The sequence below is a fragment of the Felis catus genome, chromosome C1, assembly GCF_018350175.1.
Source record: "Felis catus isolate Fca126 chromosome C1, F.catus_Fca126_mat1.0, whole genome shotgun sequence".
NCBI lineage: Eukaryota > Metazoa > Chordata > Mammalia > Carnivora > Felidae > Felis > Felis catus.
In genome coordinates this window covers 15,881,239-15,904,815 of record NC_058375.1, presented here as the reverse complement: position 1 = coordinate 15,904,815, position 23,577 = coordinate 15,881,239, and the positions used below count along the sequence as shown (strand labels likewise).

At 40.6% G+C, this 23,577-nt stretch overlaps 1 protein-coding gene across 7 annotated transcripts in view; it reads left to right on the top strand.

Moving 5' to 3' along the window:
• The window catches only part of USP48 (ubiquitin specific peptidase 48), a 112,032-nt gene that overhangs the window by 78,522 nt on the left and 9,933 nt on the right, over positions 1-23,577 (top strand). For 6 of the 7 annotated variants that reach the window (XM_045035263.1, XM_023258271.2, XM_045035262.1 and 3 more), the window contains 9 exons: positions 1,382-1,453; positions 7,410-7,534; positions 7,698-7,820; positions 8,098-8,159; positions 8,786-8,896; positions 10,733-10,863; positions 11,203-11,309; positions 18,067-18,171; positions 22,930-23,085. In XM_045035263.1, coding sequence (XP_044891198.1) covers positions 1,382-1,453; positions 7,410-7,534; positions 7,698-7,820; positions 8,098-8,159; positions 8,786-8,896; positions 10,733-10,863; positions 11,203-11,309; positions 18,067-18,171; positions 22,930-23,085 — 992 coding nt within the window. The remainder of the gene's footprint in view (positions 1-1,381; positions 1,454-7,409; positions 7,535-7,697; positions 7,821-8,097; positions 8,160-8,785; positions 8,897-10,732; positions 10,864-11,202; positions 11,310-18,066; positions 18,172-22,929; positions 23,086-23,577) is intronic. The other variant, XM_045035259.1, reaches the window with a different exon arrangement.

The window sequence follows — 23,577 nt, the reverse complement described above, 5'->3', positions numbered from 1 at the left end:
GTGGTCATAAACTATACCGCGACATACCCATACGGAATTGCCATGTACTGACTCGTATTGGTAAATTTCCTCCAGAAAGTATGTTGGGGGCTTGTTTTCCAGTGCTTTTGTCAACATAAGGAGTATACCGTTCACATCAGTTTTTACTAGTCTGATAGATGAAAAATGATAGAGCAGTGTCAAGACTGTGCCTTTCAGGGGCGCCTGGGTGGCGCAGTCGGTTAAGCGTCCAACTTCAGCCAAGTCACGATCTCGCGGTCTGTGGGTTCGAGCCCCACGTCGGGCTCTGGGCTGATGGCTCGGAGCCTAGAGCCTGTTTCGGATTCTGTGTCTCCCTCTCTCTCTGCCCCTCCCCCGTTCATGCTCTGTCTCTCTCTGTCCCAAAAATAAATAAAAAACGTTGAAAAAAAATTTAAAAAAAGAAAAAAGACTGTGCCTTTCAAAATTATCACTGAGATTAACCATGGCCATTTATTTGAGAAGTTCATTGTGTTTGTGACGGAATGAGGAGACAGTTACCTGGTCAGTGTCCTTTCTTTTTCATTTTTTACTGATTTGAGAGAGAAATCGCACACACATGCTCAAGTGAGGGAGGGGGGCAGAGAGGGAGACAGAATCCGAAGCAGGCTCCATGCTTGACTGCGGGACCCTGGGATCATGACCTGAGCTGAAACCAAGATGTTCGACCAACTGAGCCAACCAGGTGCCCTTCCACTTGAGCTTTTTAATGATTAATAAATATTCTTTACATATTAAGCGTATTAAAAATGTATACTTAACATAAACTAAAACCCCTACGTAGTTATTCTAATCTCCTTATGCTTAAGGATTGTGTTCCTGGTATACACAACTACAAATTCATGGTGACACGATGCAGACAAATAGGAAAGGCAGATGTTGGAAGAGAAATGTTAACAGGAAACGCACAGTTCTTATTATACGTTTTTGATGTTACCGGTTAAGTCCTTATTTCTCATTAGCCTTTTCTGAAGTTTTCCGTTCAACCCCTAAAAGAAGAGGTAGGTGAAAATAACGTGACATGTGGATGATTAACTTGGTTTAAGATCCTGTATTCTGAATAGCTTGACTAGAATTAATGGAAGGAGATGTAAAGTATTTTTCAATTTGAAAAAAAAAAAAAAGGAACATTTTCTTGCATAATCTAAATCTTTAAAAAGTAGAACTGCCATTCAGATATTTTTCTTTCCTTTTAAGGGAAAGAAACATAGCGCTTCTTAGCATAACCACGTACGAATCACTTGGGTCTAATTTTTGGAATGTTTCAAGTTTTCTTTGTTCGGAATCGTGCTCAGCGGTACTGCTGCTTTGACCTTCAAATATAACAGCTAGAATGATTATTATCTGTGTTTCTTTTGATTAGAGGAATCAAAAGAAGAAAGGAAAGAAGAGGAGGAGGAATTAAATTTTAATGAAGACATTCTGTGCCCACATGGTAAGCTAGAAGCATACATCTTTTTTTTTTAATGTTTTATTTTATTTTTGAGAGAGGGGGAGACAGAGAGACAGCATGCGGGCAGTGGAGGGGAAGAGAGAGAGGGAGACACAGAATCCGAAAGCAGGCTCCAGGCTCCGAGCTGTCAGCAAAGAGCCCGGCATGGGGCTCGAACTCTCGAACCACGAGATCATGACCTGAGCCAAAGTCGGATGCTCAAGCGGCTGAGCCGTCCAGGCGCCCTAGAAGCATACATCTTGTGTTGTTAGTCTGACGTTAGTGTATCACAGATGTTAAGTATTCTCCCCGGGTTTCTGAGAGAAGTAGGCCCTGAAGTGGCTGTCATGGTGCAGTAAACCGGCTTTCTAACCTGCTTGACTTTTCCTATTTCTGTTCTCCCGTCCTTTTTCCCAGTTAACTTCTTACTGCCTGCTTTCGTGCCAGGGCCTCTCATATGTTCTTTCCTTGCAAACAGTTTTTTAAAAAAAATACAAAATCGGATTTTACCATATTTAGAAAAGAAACTTTGTCGTGTGTCAGTTGAAAGACTGAGTTTGAAGGCAGGAATGTCCGTTATGTCCCATGACTGAGAGTCTTTGTTTGACTTGAATACTCTCAGAACAAAATTCATATATTTCTTATTCTTAGGGCTACTTCTGGTTTCATTTCTGAGATATCCATTGACTAGCTACTGTGTGCTATGTTCTCTTAATGATAATTTCCAATTTTTTTTTAATCAATCCTGTGTATTTGATTATCTCTTACTTGGTCTTAGTGCTCACTTCTCATAAGTAACTTTTTGCAAGAGACTCCTTGTATATGGCACACAGTTTCCCATTCTGTTAGCTGTCTGCACCTCAAAGAGGCATCAACTTCTCAAAGGCACTTGCTGCATAAGTCTCCTTCCTCCTCTCTCATTTCTAACTGTATCCAATTCTTTTTTTTTTTTTTTTTTTTTTCCTTTTTAAACATTGTTATTCAGTTATTAAGGGACAGAGAGAGACCGAGCATGAGCCGGGGAGGGGCAAAGAGGGAAAGAAGGAGACACAGAATCTGAGGCAGGCTCCAGGCTCTGAGCTGTGAGCCCAGATCTTGATGCGGGGCTCGAACTCATGAACCGTGAGATCGCGACCTGAGCCAAAGTCGGCCACTTAACCACCTGAGCCACCCGGGAGCCCCCTAACCATATCCAATTCTTACTTCATTAGTTCATTCCGAATCAGCGCACGATAATCTCATACTTACCCTCATGCACCTTAGTGCTTTTGTATCAAGACTCCTTGAAGACACTAGTGACAGTAATTGTCAGGTGAGTGATGCTTGGCGTGGTGATGTTGCTGACCATTATCACGCTGTGCTTTAGCTTGCTAGCTGAGTGGCTGAGCTCACTCGTTTGCTGGCCATACCACGTGGAGGGGGTGTCATCGTGGGATGTGGATTCAGGTGTTTGTGGGTTATGGGTCCCAAGCCCATCTGTCTTTCCTGTCACATCACCCTTTCTCCCATTTTGCCCTTCCTTACACTAGGAACACACGTGCGGGTTAGACATGCCCTCTGGAGTGCTTGACAGAACAAGCAGATAAAGGTGAAGTGAATAGCCAAGATGGTTTTTTTTTTAAACCATCATAGCACGGGTGTGGACAGTGGGGTAATTGTCTCCCTTTCGAGAGTTGAGGATCCTGTGGCTCATTGCTACTTTCCTGCGAGGTGCTGCCCAACTGCTGGACAACGCGTCGCAAGTCGGATGTCATCTTAATCCTTAGCTCGCTGACTTTTGCTCTGCCTTCCCACTTCTTGTCTCATCTTGTCATTTCAGTATTACAGTTTTGACAGAAAGCGTGGCAGACCTGAGTGTGATTTCAGAACTTGGGCTGCACTCTTCAGCAGAAATTGAGCACAAGAGCTGGGGTTTTGTTTTGTTAAGATCTTTGGCTTGATCTCAGCTTCGTGGCATTTTGTTGCTGTACATTATCTAGTTTTGTTTTTGGTTTTTACTTTAACGCTTATTTATTTTGAGAGAGAGAGAGAGCATGAGCTGGGGACAGGCAGAGAGCAAAGGAGGGAATCCCAAGCAGGCTCCACCAGTGCAGAGTTCGATGCAGGGCCCGAACCCACGAACTGTGAGATCATGACCTAAGCTGAAACCAAGAGTCGGACACTTAACCACCTGAGCCACCCAGTGCTCTGAGATCAAGAGTGAATGCTCCACTGGTTGAGGCGGCCTGGCACCCCTATTTTGCCTCATATTTCAAAAGTATGGTTCTCAACAACTGGATTTTGTGGACCTCACTTGTCAGTGTACTGTCTGCCCACGGATGCCAGGGTTTACAGGTGCAGCATATTGTACCTTAGAAACCCACTTCACTCAGTAGATTTATATTAAAACTCCTTCCTGAGCTGTGGTGGTGGTGGTAATCGCACTAATAATATTAAGATGATAGTGGACATTTATTGAATGTTTACCATGTGCCCAGTCGTTTTCTAAGCGTATAGGTATTAGCTCCTTTAATCTCTACAACAACGCTGAGAGGTATTACTGTCTTATCTGTCTTACTGATGAATAAGTAAAGTGAGGCACACAGAGGTGAGAATCACCTCGAGTTCACCACACTAGAAGGGTAGTTTTGCCAAGCGCAGGAAGAGTTGCTCTTTCAATGTACCATTTGTCCAGAGCCATTCTTTATAGGTATTTTTTTCCCTTCCATTTCTGGTAGCTTGTCAGATTTTTGTCCCCAGTGTTGTGACATCTCACCCGGGCCTGTCTTGACGCAGGCCCTACCTCACGTACTGTGCAAGATGCTCTCTGGATGCCGGGTGTGCGGCAGCAGCTGATGATGACGAGCTTTGCTGTTAGGGTGCTGTGGCTGGGCAGTTGTGCTCGGGAGTTCTCCTTGTTGGTGTCTGTTCTTGGGCGCTCGGATTTCTCCATCAGCATTTTCCATTTTCATGCCTGGACAATGCTGACTGCGCTGTCGCTGCTCTGGGGTTGCGAGAGAGAAGAGTGCTTGCGAGCCTTTGCCTTCGGTGTGAAACATTTACTGGTCCCCCTCTCAGCTCATGACCGCATTCATGTCTGCACTTTCTGTCCTCCAGTGCAGGGGGAAGCCTGTGGTCTTTTGTGGGTAGAGTGGCTTTTATCTGTAGGGCATTGAGGAAGGGCCTGAGAATCTTAACTGCCTCCTAAATAGAGACTTTTGGTCTATTCTCCTGTTTTGCAATCTCATCCCTACTTCTGTGTGCTTCTCATTCCTGGGTCGATGGGGGCTGTTCTGCTGTGTAGTAAATCTGGTTACTTCCTGACCTTCACCACATTTAAATTAATTTTTCTTCTGTCTCATCCATTTGCTCTTAAGCTTCAGACATTTTTGTTGGCATTGCTCCCTCTGTGTTCTCTTTGTCACCATGATTTTACAAATTTTTTTAAAAATCGCTTTCCTCTGGTGTAATGATATTTGAGGAGGCACCGAAAGTACAGTTATAAATGTCATTTTTATCTGGAAGTCCTTATTTTGAATTTGCATATCTGTATAGTAAAATCCTGATGTATTTCTAAAGCCCCGTGTATATTTAATACATCAGAGATTTATGTGAATTAATCACCAGATTAGACTCCATTAGGAGATCGATTACTACCATCGAGTTCAGTATTTATTGCAGATACTTTCTATGTATTAAGTGTTCTCACCCAGTTCATTGTATATTCATTTAAGTGAATAACCTTCCCGTAACTTAAACCTTTTTTGTTATACAGATTGGTTAATAGTTGGACAGCATTTCGTTTTATTTTTATGTGTTTTTCAGGGGTTCTATGCCCCAAGTTACTATAGTTTAACCTAGATTTTGTGGGTGAGGGTATTTACGCACAATGTGTGAACTCATTGTTTACTACTAGATTTCTGTGTTTGTCAGAAGAATCTTTGGGAATTAGGCCATCCAAGTGTGTTTGGTGAATTTAATCTTTCATGACCGGTTTGATCTGTATTGGGAGATGTTGGTCAAGAGTGGACTTAGTTGATAGGCTTTTTCCTTTCACGTTTTAGGAAACTTATTGCAGAATACAAGTCTAAAAAAAGTTTATGACCTCATAATAACTCATATTCAGATACATTAAATCATCATAGCAGTTATTAAAATGATTTGTACCTAAGTATAGACACATCACAAGGAGCACAGGGGACAGTTAAACTGCAGCAAAACGAATGATTCATATACTCTTCTGACTTCAAAATAAATTTAGGTTGTTCTTTATACCCATCCCACATTAAAGTAAGTCATTACGTAAAAATAACCTCTTATTGGGGCGCCTGAGTGGCTCAGTCGGTTAAGCGTCTGACTTCAGGTCAGGTCATGATGTCACGATTTGTGAGTTCAAACCCCGCATCGGGCTCTGTGCTGACAGCTCAGAGCCTGGAGCCTGCTTGGGATTCCGTGTCTCCCTCTCTCTCTGCCCCTCCCCCACTTGTGCTCTGTCTTTCAAAAATAAATGTAAAAAAAAATTCAAAATATATTTAAAAAAAAAATAACCTCTTATTAAAACAAGGGCAACACATCCATGGTTAACATGACATGCTATTAATGTGTGTGTGTGTTTGTATTATTTACTTTATTCACACTGCTTTTCTGAACCACACCATGCTATACCATGTACGTATATACATAGCATGTACGTCCTCTTTAGTCCTTTTTTGGGAAAAAGGAAAGAAACCCCTTTAAAATTATAACTGCCTTGGAGTTTTTTTTCTAAATCAGTTGTGAAAACCTACTGTAATCTTTTTGATGGCTGCATCGTATTTCACCGAAAAAAGATGCACCAAATTAACATCTGATAAACCGGTTAACTTAAAAAAAAAAATTCCCTGGTTGTGTCTGGGGATAGACGTGTTGGAGTGGATCTTCATCGCCTCAGGAAACTTAACAGCCTGCTCAGAAAGTTAATTTTTGCAGTGTGACCTATTTTCTCTGGTCATGTTTTTTTAATGCAAAATAACCTTTTCTTGAGTATTCAAAGCTCAATAAGAGGTGTAAGGTAAGAAGATGCATTTTGAGGTGTTAGAAATTGTGGGGTTTGGATGAGACAGACCTGGGGTCCTATCCCAGCTTCCTTGTAAACAACCTACAGTGAGTCTGTATACCAATTTCTCTGATTCTCCATTTATTTATTACATAGAATATGTAAAGCCAAAATGACAACACAGTATTTAGAAAGGTCACTGGCTTTATTACTCTTAGTTATGGGGGTAGAAGCAAATGTATGGCTTTCAGAACTTAACGGTAGTTTTTTGGGGTAATGACTAAAATGCAGTTTACTAATTTATCAACCGGGAGCAGCCAAACAATAGAAATTGGAACCACAGGGGCATCCGAGTGGCTCAGTCTGTTAAATTCCTGTTGATTTCAGCTCAGGTCATGATCTCGAGGTTTGTGGGTTCAAGCCCCACGCCGGGCTCTGCACTGACAGCGGGAAGCCTGTTTGGGATTCACTCTCCCTGTCTCCCTTCCCCTCCCTATCACTCTCTGGAAATAAACATTAAAAGTAAAAGCAAAGAAAAAACCTGTAGGCAAGCGTGGCATTTAACTGTGGGTGGAGATGCATTTCTCTTGAACACCCTGCCTTGTCACAGGGGCACCAGGGTCCCTGCAGGCCCTATTAGTGCTTTCTTGCCCGGCCCTGGTCTCATCTATGTGATTTTATCACCTGATTTTTCAACCACAGACCTAGATGAAGCATATACCGGAAAGGCTACCACCTTTAGAATTAAATGACCTTGAAGATGAAATCTACAGATTTTTGAAACGAGGGAAAGAGGGTGCAAATTACAGAAAATAAGGAAAAGAATACATACAAATTTTCCTAAAGTTTAAGCAATAGAAGATAGATTTTTTGAAGGGTATGTATATTGATTGACCTTTTAAAGTTGTTTTCCCCCAAATATAATTTTTCGTTTTTTTAACTCAGGGGAGTTATGCATATCTGAAAACGAAAGACGACTTGTTTCTAAAGACGCTTGGAACAAACTGCAACAGTACTTTCCAAAGGCTCCTGAGTTTCCAAGTTACAGAGAATGCTGCTCACAGTGCAAGGTACTGAATGTTGTGCTGGCATCTGTGGGGATCGCATGCCGCCTCCCTGGATTGACTTTTCAGAGCTGACATTGTACTTCTGATGGGGGTGTAGGGAGGAGGCAAGCCCTGTGCCGTCAGCAGGAGGTGGTTGATTACCTCTTGCTTCGTTCTCTTTTTTCAGATTTTAGAAAGAGAAGGGGAAGAAAATGAAGCCTTACATAAGATGATTGCAAACGAGCAAAAGACTTCTCTTCCGAATTTGTTCCAGGACAAGAACAGACCATGTCTCAGTAACTGGCCAGAGGTATAATGATCCCCACAAAGGATGGAATTCTTACTTTTCAAGGCTCTTGACAAATTCCCGGTGAACTGTTTCAGAACAACCCAGATTCTCATTTTTTGGTAGTCTAATCAGTGGGTTTATTCTAGCTTACGGTTCCTTGGCAGAGGGCTGTATTTACATTTTAGTTATAAAACTTGAAGAAGGAGAACCACAGTACATGGAAAAACATTATCCCTAAAGGGTTTCGGTTAAGTGCGCACCGAGTTAACAGGCATTTGTGTGTGCTTCTCTGTTCCAGGATACAGATGTCCTGTACATTGTGTCACAGTTCTTTGTAGAAGAATGGCGGAAATTTGTCAGGTAGAACCCAACATTTTCTATTTCCTTTTGTTGTTGTTCACTTTAGTATTTTTAAGAATAATGGATTCTAGGGGCGCCTGGGTGGCTCAAGTCGGTTAAGGATCCGACTTCGGCTCAGGTCATGATCTCACAGTTCGTGGGTTCAAGCCCCGCGTCAGGCTCTGTGCTGACAGTTAAGCCTGCTTCAGATTGTGTCTCCCTCTCTTTCTGCCCCCCACCCCCCACCCCCTTGTGCTCTGTCTCTTAAAAATAGATGTCAAAATTCCAATGACATTGAAAAAAAAAGAATTATGGATTCTAGGGGTACCCGGCTTGCTCCTACGGTAGAGTATGTGACTCTTGATCTCAGGGCCATGAGTTGAAGCCCCATGTTGGGCATAGAGCCTACTTAAAAAAGAAAATAAAAATTAAGAAGTATGGATTCTGATCATGGTACCATTGATGGTTACTTTCTTTTTTTTTTTTTACACATATTAAAAGCTTTCTTTAGGTTAAATAATCTTAAGAAAACATTTATTTAACTAGTATCCTTTTAAATGTGTGTCTAATTTTAAAATAATTACTTTAAAAATCTGAAGTCATTGCCATAGTGAAGTATGTTGTTCCTCCTTGTCTCCTTTGAATAGAAAACCCACAAGATGTAGTCCCGTGTCATCGGTTGGAAACAGTGCTCTTCTGTGCCCCCATGGGGGACTCATGTTTACATTTGCTTCCATGACCAAAGAAGATTCTAAACTGTGAGTTTCTTCTCTTCATGTGATTTTTATTTTTCTTTTCTTTTTTTTTTAATGTTTATTTCTTTTTGAGAGAGAGAGAGAGAGAGAGAGAGAGAGAGAGACAGTGTGAGTGGGGGAGGGGCAGAGAGAGAGGGAGACACAGAATCTGAAACAGTCTCCAGGCTCTGAGCAGTCAGCACAGCCTGACGCAGGGCTCCAACTCACAAACCGCGAGATCATGACCTGAGTCAAAGTTGGATGCTTAACCGACTGAGCCACCAAGGCACCTCCATGTGATTTTTCTAATGACTAATAAAGTATATTTAGGTTATTTTTCCTCTGACATAAGCAGTCTGTTTGAAGAATCTGGGCCTTTGCTGAATTGTGGGGAGTGTTGTTTCATAAACTCCACCAGAGTGAGCACTTAACTTTTTTTTTTTTTAAAGAAAGCAAGACTGTCTCTCCCTAACAGGCGAGAAGCCCCCTGAGGCTACCTTGTTCTTTTTCTGTGCTTTGTCCTTCCTGAAGCCCTGCCGCCTTCTTCCAGAAGCTTCGGGTACCAATACAGCCTCTCTAGCAGATGTCTTCCAGCATCCCAGAATCACCAGGGATCTTGATTGTAGTTGTTTTTCCTGCAGCCCCCAGGCTTCAGGAAACAGACGAGGAGGAGGAAGGCAGCATGGCACCAGAGCGGAGCCACTGAACTGGTCGTCAGGAATTCTGGGGGCTTAAAATGGAAATTTTTCTGCCACCTGCCAAGTGCTTCCATAAGGGCTCTTAATATGAAACTCACTCCTGATGTTGCCATTTGATCTTTTCGAATAATTTTTAACTGTGTAAGAAAAGATAGAATGCCTCTGATATTCCTTATAAACCGTGAAAATTAGAACACACAAATAACAATTTCTTTGGCACTAAGCTAGAGGCGGGGAGTTCGTTATTCGTGTCAATACTTTACCATCATTTATGGAAGCTTAGAGTTAATCTGTTTCTTCTTCTAGGTTCTCCAGCTCTCTTTTTCCTTCCTTCCTCTTTGCAGGGTGGGTGCTATAAATGTTGGACATCTGGAAAATGTCTGTAATAATAAAAGAAATGTGTGTATTAGCCAGCTTAAAAGTTAAACAATTCAGGAGTGCCTGTGTGGTTCTGTCAGTTGAGCGTTTGACTCTTGATTTCAGCTCAGGTCATGCATGTTACCAGGGTCGTGGGATCGAGCCTTGTTTTGAGCTCTGTGCTGATCATGGAACCTGCTTAAGAATCTCTCTGTCTCCCTCTGCTCCTTTGCCCCACTTGCCCCTTCTCTCTCTTTTAAATTGAAAATAAATAAATAAAATTGACTTAAAAAAAAAAAAGAAGAAAAACAGTTCAAATAAAATCTAAGGTCCCTCGGTACTTATCGTTTCTTCCATCCCCCCTTTTCTCTCTCTCTTCCTCCCTTGCGGTAACCACAGGCCTGATGCTGAGGGCTATCATCCTCAGAAATACTACTTACACACACACACACACACACACACACACACACACACACACACACTAATATTTTGCATATTTAAAAATGTTTTATATAAATGGGCATTATATGACATCCCTCTGTAACTAACTTGTGTATTCAGTTTCAGGTTTTGAAATGTTGCCATATTGCTTCCTGTAACTATAGTCCCTTTACTTTCATTGCTGTAACACCACTGTTTTGTATGAGGAAATCTAGTGTTCATTGTTGAGGAAGATGTATCTTTTCCTTTTTAACTTCTTTGCATTAAATATTGCTTTTGATGTTTTGGTTTTGGGAGACTAATGGATTATGTTAGTTCTCTTCATTTCCATGTGTCTTAAGGCATGTTGGGTTCTTTTGCACAGTATAGCTCTCATATGGCCCGGCGAGTGGCAAATGATTCAAAAGCTCTTTGTCGTGGATCATGTAATTAAAATCACAAGAACTGAAGTGGGAGATGTAAACCCTTCAGAAACACAGTATATTTCTGAGCCAAGTAAGTTTTCATATTCATCTGTTTATGTTTCGTGTAGTTAAAAGTCGACATTTTAAGAGAGAAGGAGGGGGTGTCACTGCTGTATTCCCTACTTAAAATTAAAGAGCATGTGTTGATCCAAACTAATACGCCCCAGGTGAGAATTATCCTATTCCCATTCCATTATTTGTGTCTTTATTTACTTGTTGATAGTAAACGCATTCAATGGAATACATTAATAGAAAATATGAGTAATAGTTATTTAATGAATGCTCCCTGGTAGCTTTGATGTTTGTTTTTATATATTGTTTTCTTTGACATTAATTCCTCAGCCACTTCTGATTTACTTTGTTTCTTTAGAACTCTGTCCAGAATGCAGAGAGGGCTTATTATGTCAACAGCAGAGGGACCTACGTGAATACACTCAAGCCACCATCTACGTCCATAAAGTTGTGGATAATAAAAAGGTACCAGTCCCTCTTGTGGCCATGACCAGTAATGATCAAGCTTGCTTTTTGACTTGCGGTTGGATTTTCACTGAGGACTGCCTAGGATCACATTTTTCTTTCCTTGGAGCTATTTGGCATAAGAATAGAACTCGGATAAGGAGTGAAAATGAATAGTTACTTTGATTGTATGTGGATTTTGTTATTAATTTGTTCCACAAATAATTATCGGATGTCAGCTGTGTACCAGGAATGGTCTTGGCATGGAGGGAATACCATGGTGAAAAAGACAGACAAGGTGTCTGCCCTCAAGAATATTTGTATCTCTTGTGGTGCCTGGGTGGCTCAGTCAGTTAGGCATCTGACTCTAGATCTCAGGTTTGTGAGTTCAAGTCCCGCCTTGGGCTCTGTGCTGGGGGTGAACAAAGAACATGTGTACCTCATGCAGAAGATCAGGACCAAACCCAGAAAGGGAGGAGGTTCAAGATGGCAGCATAGGAAGATCCTAAATTTAGCCTCCTCCTACAGATACAGCAAATATCCAGCTACATGTGGAATAATTCCCTTTGAAAGGAACTTGAGAACTAGGTGAACAGATGCTTCACAGAAGATAAAGGGGACACATCAAGATGGGTAGCAGAGATACCGTCTCCCCCAAAACACCACCTCCTTGCACAGCAGCCCACTGTGGGGGGCGAATCTCACACATATGGGACTCCTCCCTGAGGAAAGAAGGGCTTTGACCCACAGGTACCTCAGCCTTTGAGAACCATACAGCTGTGGGGAATGGATCCACAGAGGATGCCTGTCGGGCACTGGGCTCTCATGGCCAGAGGGGACTGCCTTTCTGTGCCCCCCAGTTCTGAAACAGTCAGTTTGACAAACTAGAAGTAAGAGAAAGTTAAATAGTAATACGCTTCAGTGTTAATGCACGGCCACTCCTTCAAGACCAGGAGAGAGAGTTCCACTTAACCCATAGAAACAGTCTGCAAAATGAGGACATAGAAGAATGGGTTCCAAATGAAAGAACAAGGTAAAACTCCCAAACAAAGAAGCAAAAAAACCTGTAACAAAACAGATAAGTAATTTACCTAAGAAAGTGTTCAAAGTAAAGGTCATAAAGATGCTCACAGAATTTGGGAGAATAATTGACGAACACAGAATTTCATTCAACCGAGAGGTAGAAGATACAAGAAAGTAACAAGTCACAGAGCCAAAGAATGCAATAACTCATCTGAAAAATATACTAGAAGATTTCCATAGGAGATTACATCAAATACAAGAAAGGTCAGTGATCTGGAAGACACTGCAGAATTCACCCAGAGCAGTTAAAATTTTTTTTTTAATATGAAGATAGCTTAAGGGGCCTATGGTACAACATGCAGCAGAACAACATAGGCATTGTAGAGGTCCCAGAGACGGGAGAGAGAGAAATGGGCAGAAAACTTCTCTGAAGAAGTAACGGCTGAAAATTACCCTAATGTGGACAGGAAACCTACACCTGAATCTAGGAAGCCCAGAGAATTCCAAGTAAAATAAACCCAAAAAGTTCCACGCTATGATACATTAATGAAGATTTTCTCAAATGTTAGAGAATCTTAAATGCAGCAAGAGAAAAACAACTTGTTACCTACAAGGGAATCTCCATAAGACTCACCAACAGATCTTGTCATGTCAGGAGTAACGAGCTATGCAAAGGGCTGAAGGAAAACCACTTTCAACCAAAAACACTATTCCTGGCAAGGATATCATTCAAAATTAAAGGAGAGATCAACAGTGTTCCTGGTAAGTACAAACTAAAAGTTTATCACCACTAAACCAGCCCTGTGAGAAATTAGAGGGACTTCTTTAAGCTGAAAGGAAGGACTAATTAGTTATAAGAAAATGTGAAAGTAAAAATCTCAGTGGTAAATATATATAGTAAAGGAAGTGGATTAATCACTTGATAGAGCTAGCGTGAAGGATAAAGTAGTAGCAATTATAACTATATCTGCAATAATTAAGGGATACAAAAAATAAAAAGATGTAGAAAATTGTATTTAAAACATTGGGGGTGTTAAAAAACAGTTTTAGAATATGATTGTATTTAAGTGGCTGTATACCAGTATATTTTAAGTGTGACTCTTGTGTTAACCACAAAGCAAAAACCTATTGTAGATACACAAAACATAATGAGAAAAGAATCAAAGCATAGCACTAAACAAAGTCATCAGTGGACAGAAGAGGTGAGGAGGAGAAGAGAGGAACTAGAAAACAACAAATTGGCAATAAGTAAATGCCTATTAATAGTTAATTTAAATGTAAATGGACTAAATTCCCCAATGAAAAGACACAGAGTAGCTGAACAGACACAAAAAACAAGGCCTATCAGCCACTTATATGTTGCCTATAAGAGACTCATCTCAGATGTAAGGATACAGAGACTGACCGTGAAGGGGTAGGAAAAGCTCTTTCGTGCAAATGGAAACCAAAAGAAGGCTATTTGTATCAGAGAAAATAGATTTTAAAACAAAGAGTGTAGTAAGACAAAGATGGTCATTACATAAGGATAAGTCAATCCAACAAGAACATAACGTATATAACATTTGCAAATATGTACCCAGCATAGTACCTAAGTATGTAAGGCAGATGTTAACAGAGCTAAAGGAGAAGTTGACAGCAATGCATTGACAGTGGGACATCAATGAATAGATCATCTAGACAAAAAAATCAATAAAGAAACATGGGTTTAAATGACCTGTAAGACCACATGAACTTAATAGATATATATCTATAGATAGATAGATAGATAGATAGATAGATAGATAGATAGATAGATAGCTATAGATAGATATATGTAGAACACTCCATCCAACAACAGGAGAATGCACTGTCTCCTCAAATGGACATAGACCATTCTCCAGCATAGGTCATATGTTGTGCCACAAAATAAGTCAATAAATTGAAGAAGACGGAAATCATTATCAGGCATCTGTTCCAATCACAATGGTATGAAACTGGAAATCAATTACAGGAAAACTAGAGAACTTTCAAGAAGTAGATGTATTTCTGGAAACATAATTTTCCAAGACTGAATCATGAAATAACAGACAAAAGCCCAGGACCTGATAGCTTCATTAGTGAATTCTACCAAACAAAGATTTAATACCTGTCCTTAAATTCTTCGAAAAAGTAGAAGATGAGAGAATGCTCTCAGTTTTCAAGGCCAGCAAGGATACCACATAAAAAGAAAATTAGAGGCAAGTATCTCTTGTGAACATTGGTGTGGAAACCCTCAACAAAATATTAACAAACCAAATTTCACAGTATGTTAAAAGGAACCTACCCTGTGATCAAGTGGGGTTTATTCTAGGGAAGCAAGGATGATTCATCTGCAAATCAGTCAACATGAAATACCTCATTAATGAAAAGAAGGATAAAATAATATCATCTCAATGAATGCAGAAAAGCACTTGACAGAGTGTATTATCCATTTATAAGAAAAAATAAAGCGGATAGAGTTGGATCATACTTCAACTTGATAGAGGTCATGTATGACCAGCCCACAGCCAACATTATCATCGATAGTAAAAAGGTGAAAGCTTTTCCCTTTAGATCAGGAACAAGGATGTCAATTGTCACCAATTTTATTCAACACAGTATTTGAAATCCTGGCAAGAGCAGTTAGGCAGGGAAGAGAAATAAAAACATGTCCAAACTGTAAAGGAAGAAGTAAACTATCACTCTTGACACATGACATGATTTTATATGTGGAAAACCCTAAAGGCTTCACCAAATAACTGTTAGAACTTACAAACAAATTTAATTATATTGCAAGGTACAAAATCAATATATAATAAAATCAGTTGATTCCAGGGCTATGAGTTGAAGCCCCATGTTGGGCGTAGAGCTTACTTAAAATCAGTTGCATTTTTATACATCTAGCAACAAACTATCAGAAATTAAAGAAACCATCCCATTTACACTTCCATGAAAAGGAAAATAGAAATAAATTTAACCAATTGGGGAAATGATCTGTGCACCGAAAACTGTAAGATTGATGAAGTTGAAGAAGACACAAAATGAAGGCTATTCCTTGGTAATGAATTGGAAGAATTAGTATCGTCAAAATAACGACATTACTCAAAGCCATCTACAGGTTGAGCGGAACCCCTATCAAAATTGAAATGGCATTTTTCCCAGAAGTAAAAACCAAGCAATCCTAAAATTTGTATGGAACCGCAGAACATTTTCAATAGCCCAAGCAATCTTGAGAAAGAAAAAAGCTGGAGGCAGCCCTCTTTGTGATTTCAATCTATATTACAAAACTACAATTACCTTGGGTCTCCTGCGTGGCTCAGTCAGTTAAGCGTCTGCCTCTTGACTTCGGCTCAGATCATGGTCTCCGGGTTTGAGCCCTGCTTCAGGCTCTGGGCTGACAGCATGAAGCCTGCTTGGGATTCTCTCCCTCTCTCCCCCTCCCTCTCTCTCCCCCTCCCTCTCTCTCCCCCTCCCTCTCTCTCCCCCTCCCTCTCTCTCCCCCTCCCCCCCCCACTTGCGTTCTTGCTCTCTTCTCTCAAAATGATAAATCCGTAAATTAAAAAAAAAAAAAATGGGTGAAGGAGCACATGGGTGGCTCAGTCAGTTAAGCATCATGGTTTGTGAGTTCGAGCCCTGTCAGGCTCTGTGTGGACAGCTTGGGGTGGGGGTGGGCTGAAGCCTGCTTGGGATTCTGTGCCTCCCTCTCTCTCTGCCCCACCCCACTCACGCTCTGTCTCTCTCTTTCTCTCAAAACTGAATGAATGTTAAAAAATAAAATAAAATAATTTTAAAAATTTTCCAATGGTTGAAGAATGAGTGCAGTGGGTGAAGGGAATCGAGATCCAAACCTCTGGTTATGAAATAATGAAGTCACGGCTACCTAGAGTGTATAATGTATATAGTGTAACTGTAGTCAGTGTTATATTGGAGATTTGTAATTTGCCAAGAAAGCAAATCTCAAACATATGATGGCAAAGGGAACCAGCGTTCTTGGACATTTCGCAGTGTAATAAAAGTAATATAGTGTTGTATATCAATCATTTCAATTTAAAAAAAGATCTAGAACCCACAAATTAATAAGATGATAATGCAGGAGCGAGTGTTTTTTGAAGAAAATCGAGCAGGGTAAAGGGGGAAATGGCAGGAGGTGGAGTTGGCGGTGTTAGATGGGAAATGGACGGGTTTGGTGGAGCACAGAGATCCATCCTGTGAAGGGAGCTTCAGGCAGAGGGTAAGCCTAATGTGCTTAAGCTGCAGAGTGAGTCATGTGTAGAGATTACTGCAGCGATAGAAACATTCTGTGTCGGTGCCGTATGTTTGATATGGTAGCCACTATTCACATGCGACTGTGGCGGCTGTGGAACTGAATTTTTAATACATTTATATTTAAAGAGCCACATGCAGCCAGCCAGTGACTACCATAGTGGACAGGATGGGTCTAAAGTGAGGTTTCCTCTATCAATGTATAGTGGTATGGAGTGGGGGAGCAAATCCTATCACATTTTATACTTCATACCAGGGATTTGGGATTTCATTCCAGGTATAGATGTAAGCTACTGGAGAGTTGTAAGCAAGGTCATAGTGTGATATGATTTATGCTTTAAAAAGGTTGCCATGGCCATGGTCTTTGGAATTCGTAAGGGCAGAACAGGAATAAGTAGGGTCCGTTTAGAGCCCCTTGCATTTATCTCTAAGAGAATGAAGTAGATTGAGGTGTGTTTTGGGAACAGGAGTGTGAAAACTTGCTGTGCATTGGATGTGGAACATTTTTAGTATATTAGTATCTTAGGTAGATCCTGACCCAGATCTCTGTGCATGTCATTAAGTTGATTGCAGGATTGCTGGAATTAAAGATGAAACTACTTTTTATTTGATGATAGCTACCAAACACATTGTTTTAGGAGGATAAATTTACAAATTAAGCTCTTTAGTTCTTGGGTTCTCCTTTACAAGTTGAACTAAGGCCTTTATTTCCTCATTTTGCTGAGAAAATGAAGTTAATGAGGGTAAATGTCTCTGTGTTCTTGCCTGTTAGTCTCTGTATACAATTGTATCTACAGTAGTATCCATTTGGGGCACCTGGGTGGCTCAGTGGGTTAAGCATTTGACTTAGGTTCACGTCAAGATCTCATGGTTCCGGTTCCTGAGTTTCAGCCTCTTAAAGGGTTTGGGTCAGTCAGGGCGTAATCTGTTTGGGATTTTTTTTCTCTCTGCTCCTCCCCCATGCTCTCTGTCTCTTTCAAAATAAATACATTAGAAAAAATGGTATCCAGTTTATCTAAAGCTTTATTGTTTGTTTGGAGTTTCACAACAGTATTTCACAATACAGAGGAGCACTTGCCCTTCCTTCCATCCTTCCCTCTCTCAGTTGTAAGGAATATTGTCTGAGTGGTTTGACAGTCCCTGTGCTAGGGTCCAGGATAAGCTTAGAGCCTCTTTGAACTTCTGCAAAATCACATCATTGTAAAGCCCGATAGTAGTAACTCTTGCAGATACTGCTTACTTACATTTATGATGAGCACATTATACAGAAGAGAGTAAGTCCTAGGATACAAACTAACATGTTAAAAGAGCACAAGAAACTTGAGTCTTGATCCTCTGCTTGGTCTGTTATCCCACTGTTGATAAAGCCCCCACACCATCCAAGGCTTGCCCTGCAAGGTTCTGACCATCTCTCTTTCTCTCTCTCTCTCTCTCTCTCCCTCTCTTCTCTTCTCTCCCTCCCTCTCTCTCTCTCTCTTTCTGTGTTTGCATTCAGGTGATGAAGGATTCAGTTCCGGAGCTGAATGTGAGTAGTTCTGAAACAGAGGAGGATAAGGAAGAAGCTAAACCAGATGGAGAAAAAGATCCTGATTTTAATCAAGTACGTGTTGAAGCTGCTTTTTATTGTCCTACCTTCGGCTTTTCTGAAAGCAGCCTCTCCCTGCCCCTGGACATATGTCTGTACCCCGCGTGGGACATTGGTTTCTTGGCCTCCTTTTTTGCCCTCTTTTCCTCACTTTTGGTGGCACACAGTAGTGGCCCTGATTTCTCTCAAAATCCCATGAACTGCATTATTCCAGAATTAATGTATTTGTTGCTATTAAGTAACACAGGCTAAGATACAATGATCAGATCGTTAGCTGGAAAAGAAGACTAAAACGAGACACATATCTTGGTGTGTTGCTTAATCATCGAATCTTTAAGTATGAAAAAATTAACTCCATTTCCCTCATTACAAACAAAATCAACCATGGTCTTAGTAATTGAATTTATAGAAGAGATTTCTGGGTTTCTAATTAAGGTGTTAGTAAAATGACCAGATCAGCGTTAGTCTTTCTTATTTCCTTGTGACGAATTTAATGTTTTTCTTTTAAAGTTTCCTGTTTCGTGTGTATTCTGTTATAATGTTCTATCCTGCTTATATTCTGCATGTTCATAGTGACATTGGAGAAGAGGGTATTAAGAACGGGGAATAACTTGGGAATATGGTTGATAGAAGGTGTAGATAAGTTTCAGCTTCCCAAAAAGTCAAGACTACTGAGTTCCAGGGTATTCTACAGATACCTTAAATTCATGGAATTTCTCCTTAATTACAGTTAGTTGTATCAGCTGAGATACTTATTTTTATTTGTTTATTTTTTGCTGCTAAAATAGAGTAGCCAAACTATGTTTAACCTTCTCCCTAAAGGAATACAAGTGTTAGACTCTCCATCAGCTACATCCGTTAACAGAGTAGAACTGTCTGGACACACTGATACTTCATTTTCACCATACGAAAGTCAGAAAAGCCCTGTTGGCTGGAATTTTGGTCTCTCGCAGTGAATGTTACTTGTAGTTTTCCACCCGGCACAGAGAGAGATCCACATTTTCCCCTCCTTGTTCCCGCTCCTGAAATGCTGTCGATACCTGTCAGGGAACGGTACCGGGAACTTGGGTCCCACCCTGCTCACCTCGGTTAGCCATTCTGTGAGGCCAGTTTGTGTTTCATTCGGTCCACATCAGAGGGCCCCTTGCTTCGGAAGGAGCCAGACCCATACATTTTACAGGAATGCCGATTTGTTTTGTTTTGTTTTGTTTTGACGGGACATTGTAAATACCGTGCTTATTCGTATCTTTGTCGATGTAGGTCTTCTGTCTCTTGGGATGGCTTTTGAGATTATCTCTTGATTGGAGTTTGCAGACCTATCTTTGTGGTTAACTCCTAACCGTGTTTGTCATCAACTCTTCTCATGCCCCCATCGCCTCCGTAGAATCCATCTTGCAAATCCCACACCCACAAACTAGTTTGTTTGCTCACTTTAGTTGATACATTAAAATTGCATGCTTGTGGAGGGCAGTGAACATCTCGATCCAGACTTAGGACTCTAGTTTCTTTCATTGCTTGGCTGGCAGTACTACATCGTTTTAATGATGGTCTCTTGGAAGCGTGGTTTTCTAATCAGTTGGGAATCTCCTTTCCCAAATCTGTTGTCGCTGACTCATTTTCTGAATAAAGAGATAAACTTTGTCAATTAGTTTGAAAGATAGATATGTAAGTTCATATTGTCTTTAGTTTCTGTTATTTCAAGCTTTGCTCTTCAGCCTGAGTTAATTTCGAAATCTCTTTACATTTTCAAGTGATTTAGAATTTTGGGAAGCCAACGTTTCTGAATGTCTAGTTTTATTCATTGTGGTTATAACCACAGCACTTTCTAAAGAGTGGATGTGGAATTACTCTTCTTAGTTGTGGATGACAGCGGATTTCGTATTTACAAATATGACAGAGAATGCTGGGAAACATCACTTTTTACGCTGTAATTTTTTTTTATGTATACATTATAATTTTCTTCTGTCTTCCCTCTCCTTGTTTGGATATTGTCATACTCTAGAATGTTTTAAATATTTTTGACCCTCAAAAAAATGTAGCCTTCCTTTTGAAAAGAGGAGATGGTCCCAGAAGAATGGCAAGCTTTTTCAGACCTTCAGGGTCCCCAGACATTTTCTTTGTAATGTATTACAGTTCAGTACAGATAGCTTCTGTAATTACGGTTTTAAATCCCTGTAATAGGAAATGATGCATCTCTACTTGTCCTTAATGGGGAGCAACAAATCCTCTTTTTTCCCTCTCTAAGCTAGATCAACCCAGTCCCTTTGACTTTGACCTTTTCTACAGTTCAGGTTAATAATGCACCCAGTGTCAGATGACGCTTAGGTAATTGAAAGCCATCTAAAACCAGTGGGCTGGTTTTTGTCACATAGTTGGATTTAGATTCTTTTTCTTTTTTTTTTTTTTTTTGAAAAAATAATTCTGGGAAAAGCTTTTGGACCCATTTAAAATCAGAGCCATTAAAAAATATATCTTGCCTAATGCCGAGGGATTTGTAATTTGGTTGTGTTTTGTATTTCTAAAGTAAAATTGGATACGTTGTAGATATTTTTATCCTTCCTAATTTGGAGAATTTAGGTCCACCTTCATCTTTCCTTCCTGCGGATGAGATTAAGGAAAATGTTTCATCAACTTTTAAGTTATTATCTTTCAATGTTTTTATTTATTTTGAGAGAGAGCATGTGCACACATGAGCAGGGGAGGGCAGAGGGAAAGAGAGACAGAGACCCAAGCAGCTTCCGCACCGTCAGCACAGAGCCCCAGACGCAGGGCTTGATCTCCGCAACCCTGAGATCATGACCTGAGCCAAAATCAAGAGTCAGATGCTTAGCCGACTGAGACATCCAGGTGCTCCTCTTTTTCCTTAACTCCACTTGCCACATAACTTAAAAAAAAAAAAAAAAAAGAATGTTTTCTAGTGTTCATTTATTTTTGAGAGCCACAGAGCGTGTGTTGGGGAGGGGCAGAGACAGAAGGAGATGCAGAATCGGAAGCAGGCTCCAGGCTCTGAACTGTCAGCACAGAGCCCACCGCAGGGCTTGAACCCACGAACCGTGAGATCCTGACCTGAGCCAAAGTCAGACACTTAACCAACCAGGTGTCCCCCACATAACTTGTTAACGAATGTTAGAACCACCTGTGTATCTCTGTAGCCTCGGGGCTAGAGCGAAACCTGGCTTTGCGTGGAGCCCAGCCAGCAGGTGTCACCCTGAGCCAGTGCTCTTGTCTGCTTGCGTCCCGATCCTTGTCTGCTTTGTAAATCCCTGGATCTCTGTTAGTAATGAGCATGTGGCATCTGTGTCCATAATGGCCCCTGATCCACTCTGCTCATGCGCAGCTAACACTCAGTGACAACTGCAGAAACCAGAGCCAGGGCCTGGGGCTTACCTCATCCACATTTAATTAAAGCGGGGGAAAACTGTCTGAGGAATCTTGTGCCTCTCACTCCTTGGCCTGGTTAACAGAAGACTGTTGACTCTTAGCCTCCTTATGAAGTGTTTATGGGGGTGTCGTAGAAAGACATTTGGCTCTTCTCTCTCATTTTTTTCTTAAGACTGGCGCATTAGGAATTCTGGATCCATATATATGTATGTATGTATGCCTGCATATTTTGCCCAACTATCTTTCGGTAAATAGTATCTGTCGTGCGTTTTTACCCCTAAATACTTAAATCAGGGGTGCCTGGTTGGCTCAGTTTGTTGAGCATCTGACTCTTGATTTCAGCTCAGGCCATAATCCCAGGGTTGTGTGATTGAGCCCTGGGTCGGGCTCCATGCTGAGCATGGAGCCTATTTGTGATTCATATTCATTCATTCATTCTCTCTCTCTCGCTCTCGCTCCCCCCCCCACCCTCCCCTGCTCCCTTGCTCTCTCTAAAATTTAAAAATACATACATACTTAAAGCAGCATATAAGTAAGGTAGTGTCCTATTGCCCATACTCAGAATTTTCCAGGTATCCCAAAGATGTAAAATAGTATTTCCTCCTCCAAGCAACCGTCAGGGTGTACATCGTGTTATAGCTAGAAGGCCAGTCCTACCGCCTTACCCCCTTTCTTTTCTTCTTTGACCTTTAATGTCGTGTAGATTGTCCCTGATCCTTGATCCAGCTGATCGCCCCCATACATTATTGATTTCAGTTTGTTTCTCTGGTCTCTGTAATTTTTGTACATTGGAAATCGGCTCTCAGTGTTTGATTAGATTCAGGTCTAAAATTTTTCACAAAGATCTTTCACAGACAGAGCTCTTTCTTGATCCCATCAAGAGGCACAGTGTGTCCCGTTTTTAGTCAAACCAAGTTGATGTCTTTATTAATACTGTCTTTTCTTTTGAACGTTCTCAGCTGTTTATACTTAGCTTTCTCGCCTTCTCAAAAGAAATCGTGTAATACAAACATTACGATTCAGGTTGTTTCTGGATTAAATTTAGTAATCTTAACGTTTTTTAGTTTATCACGTGTGTTTTTCTGAGTGAAGGTTCAAACGTACCATTTTGCTTTTAAATGTTCTTATTGTAATTTTTTGAAGAAAACAAAAACAAAAACTGCTGCTTACGTGCAGTTACTGGTATATCTCACACATCCTCTTTTCCAATTTTATGTGAGCCTACTAAGTAAGGATCTGGTGAGTTTCTACTCATTGTTGACACTGAATTGAAATTCAGTGGTTAAGGGACCAGTAAGTAAATTGCTTTTGTCTATCTGATGAACTTTATGAGCATGGGTCACACAGAGTGGATCATCTCAGTGCTTTGTTTGTTCTGGATTTTTATTCTAGAGCAATGGAGGGACGAAGCGGCAAAAGATAACCCATCAGAATTACATAGCCTATCAAAAGCAAGTCATTCGGCGCAGTATGCGACATAGAAAAGTCCGTGGTGAGAAAGCACTTCTTGTTTCTGCTAATCAGACACTAAAAGAATTGAAAATTCAGGTGAGGAAAATACAAGGTTGGTTTAGAAGGGACCTTCCTGCGTTCCTGCTTTGCCCTGTGTTTATGTATGTCTCTGTTTTCTTTCAGGGTCGATCCTCCTGGTATTAATCCGTTGAGAGGGGGGTTTCTTTTGATTTCAGAATAACGCCTGAATAAATTGAATAATTGAATAATATATTCATTAAATTGAATAATAAATTTCAATAAATTGAAATAACTCTTTTAAAAAGTTTTCAAAATAGCCGAGGTTTGGAAAAAAAAAAAAAAAGTTTTCAAAATAGCCGAGATCTGGTGCACCTGGCTCGCTCAGTTGGTGGAACATGGTAACTCTTGATCTCGGGCCATGAGTTCAAGCCCCCGTGTTGGGTGTAGAGATTACTTAAAAATAAGTTAAAATTTTTAAGAAGCCACACAAAATAGCCAAGAATCTTTCTTTCTGTGAAGGTGAAAGTGGTTTGGATTCTGAAACCGTGGGCAAGTTCTGAGTAGCTT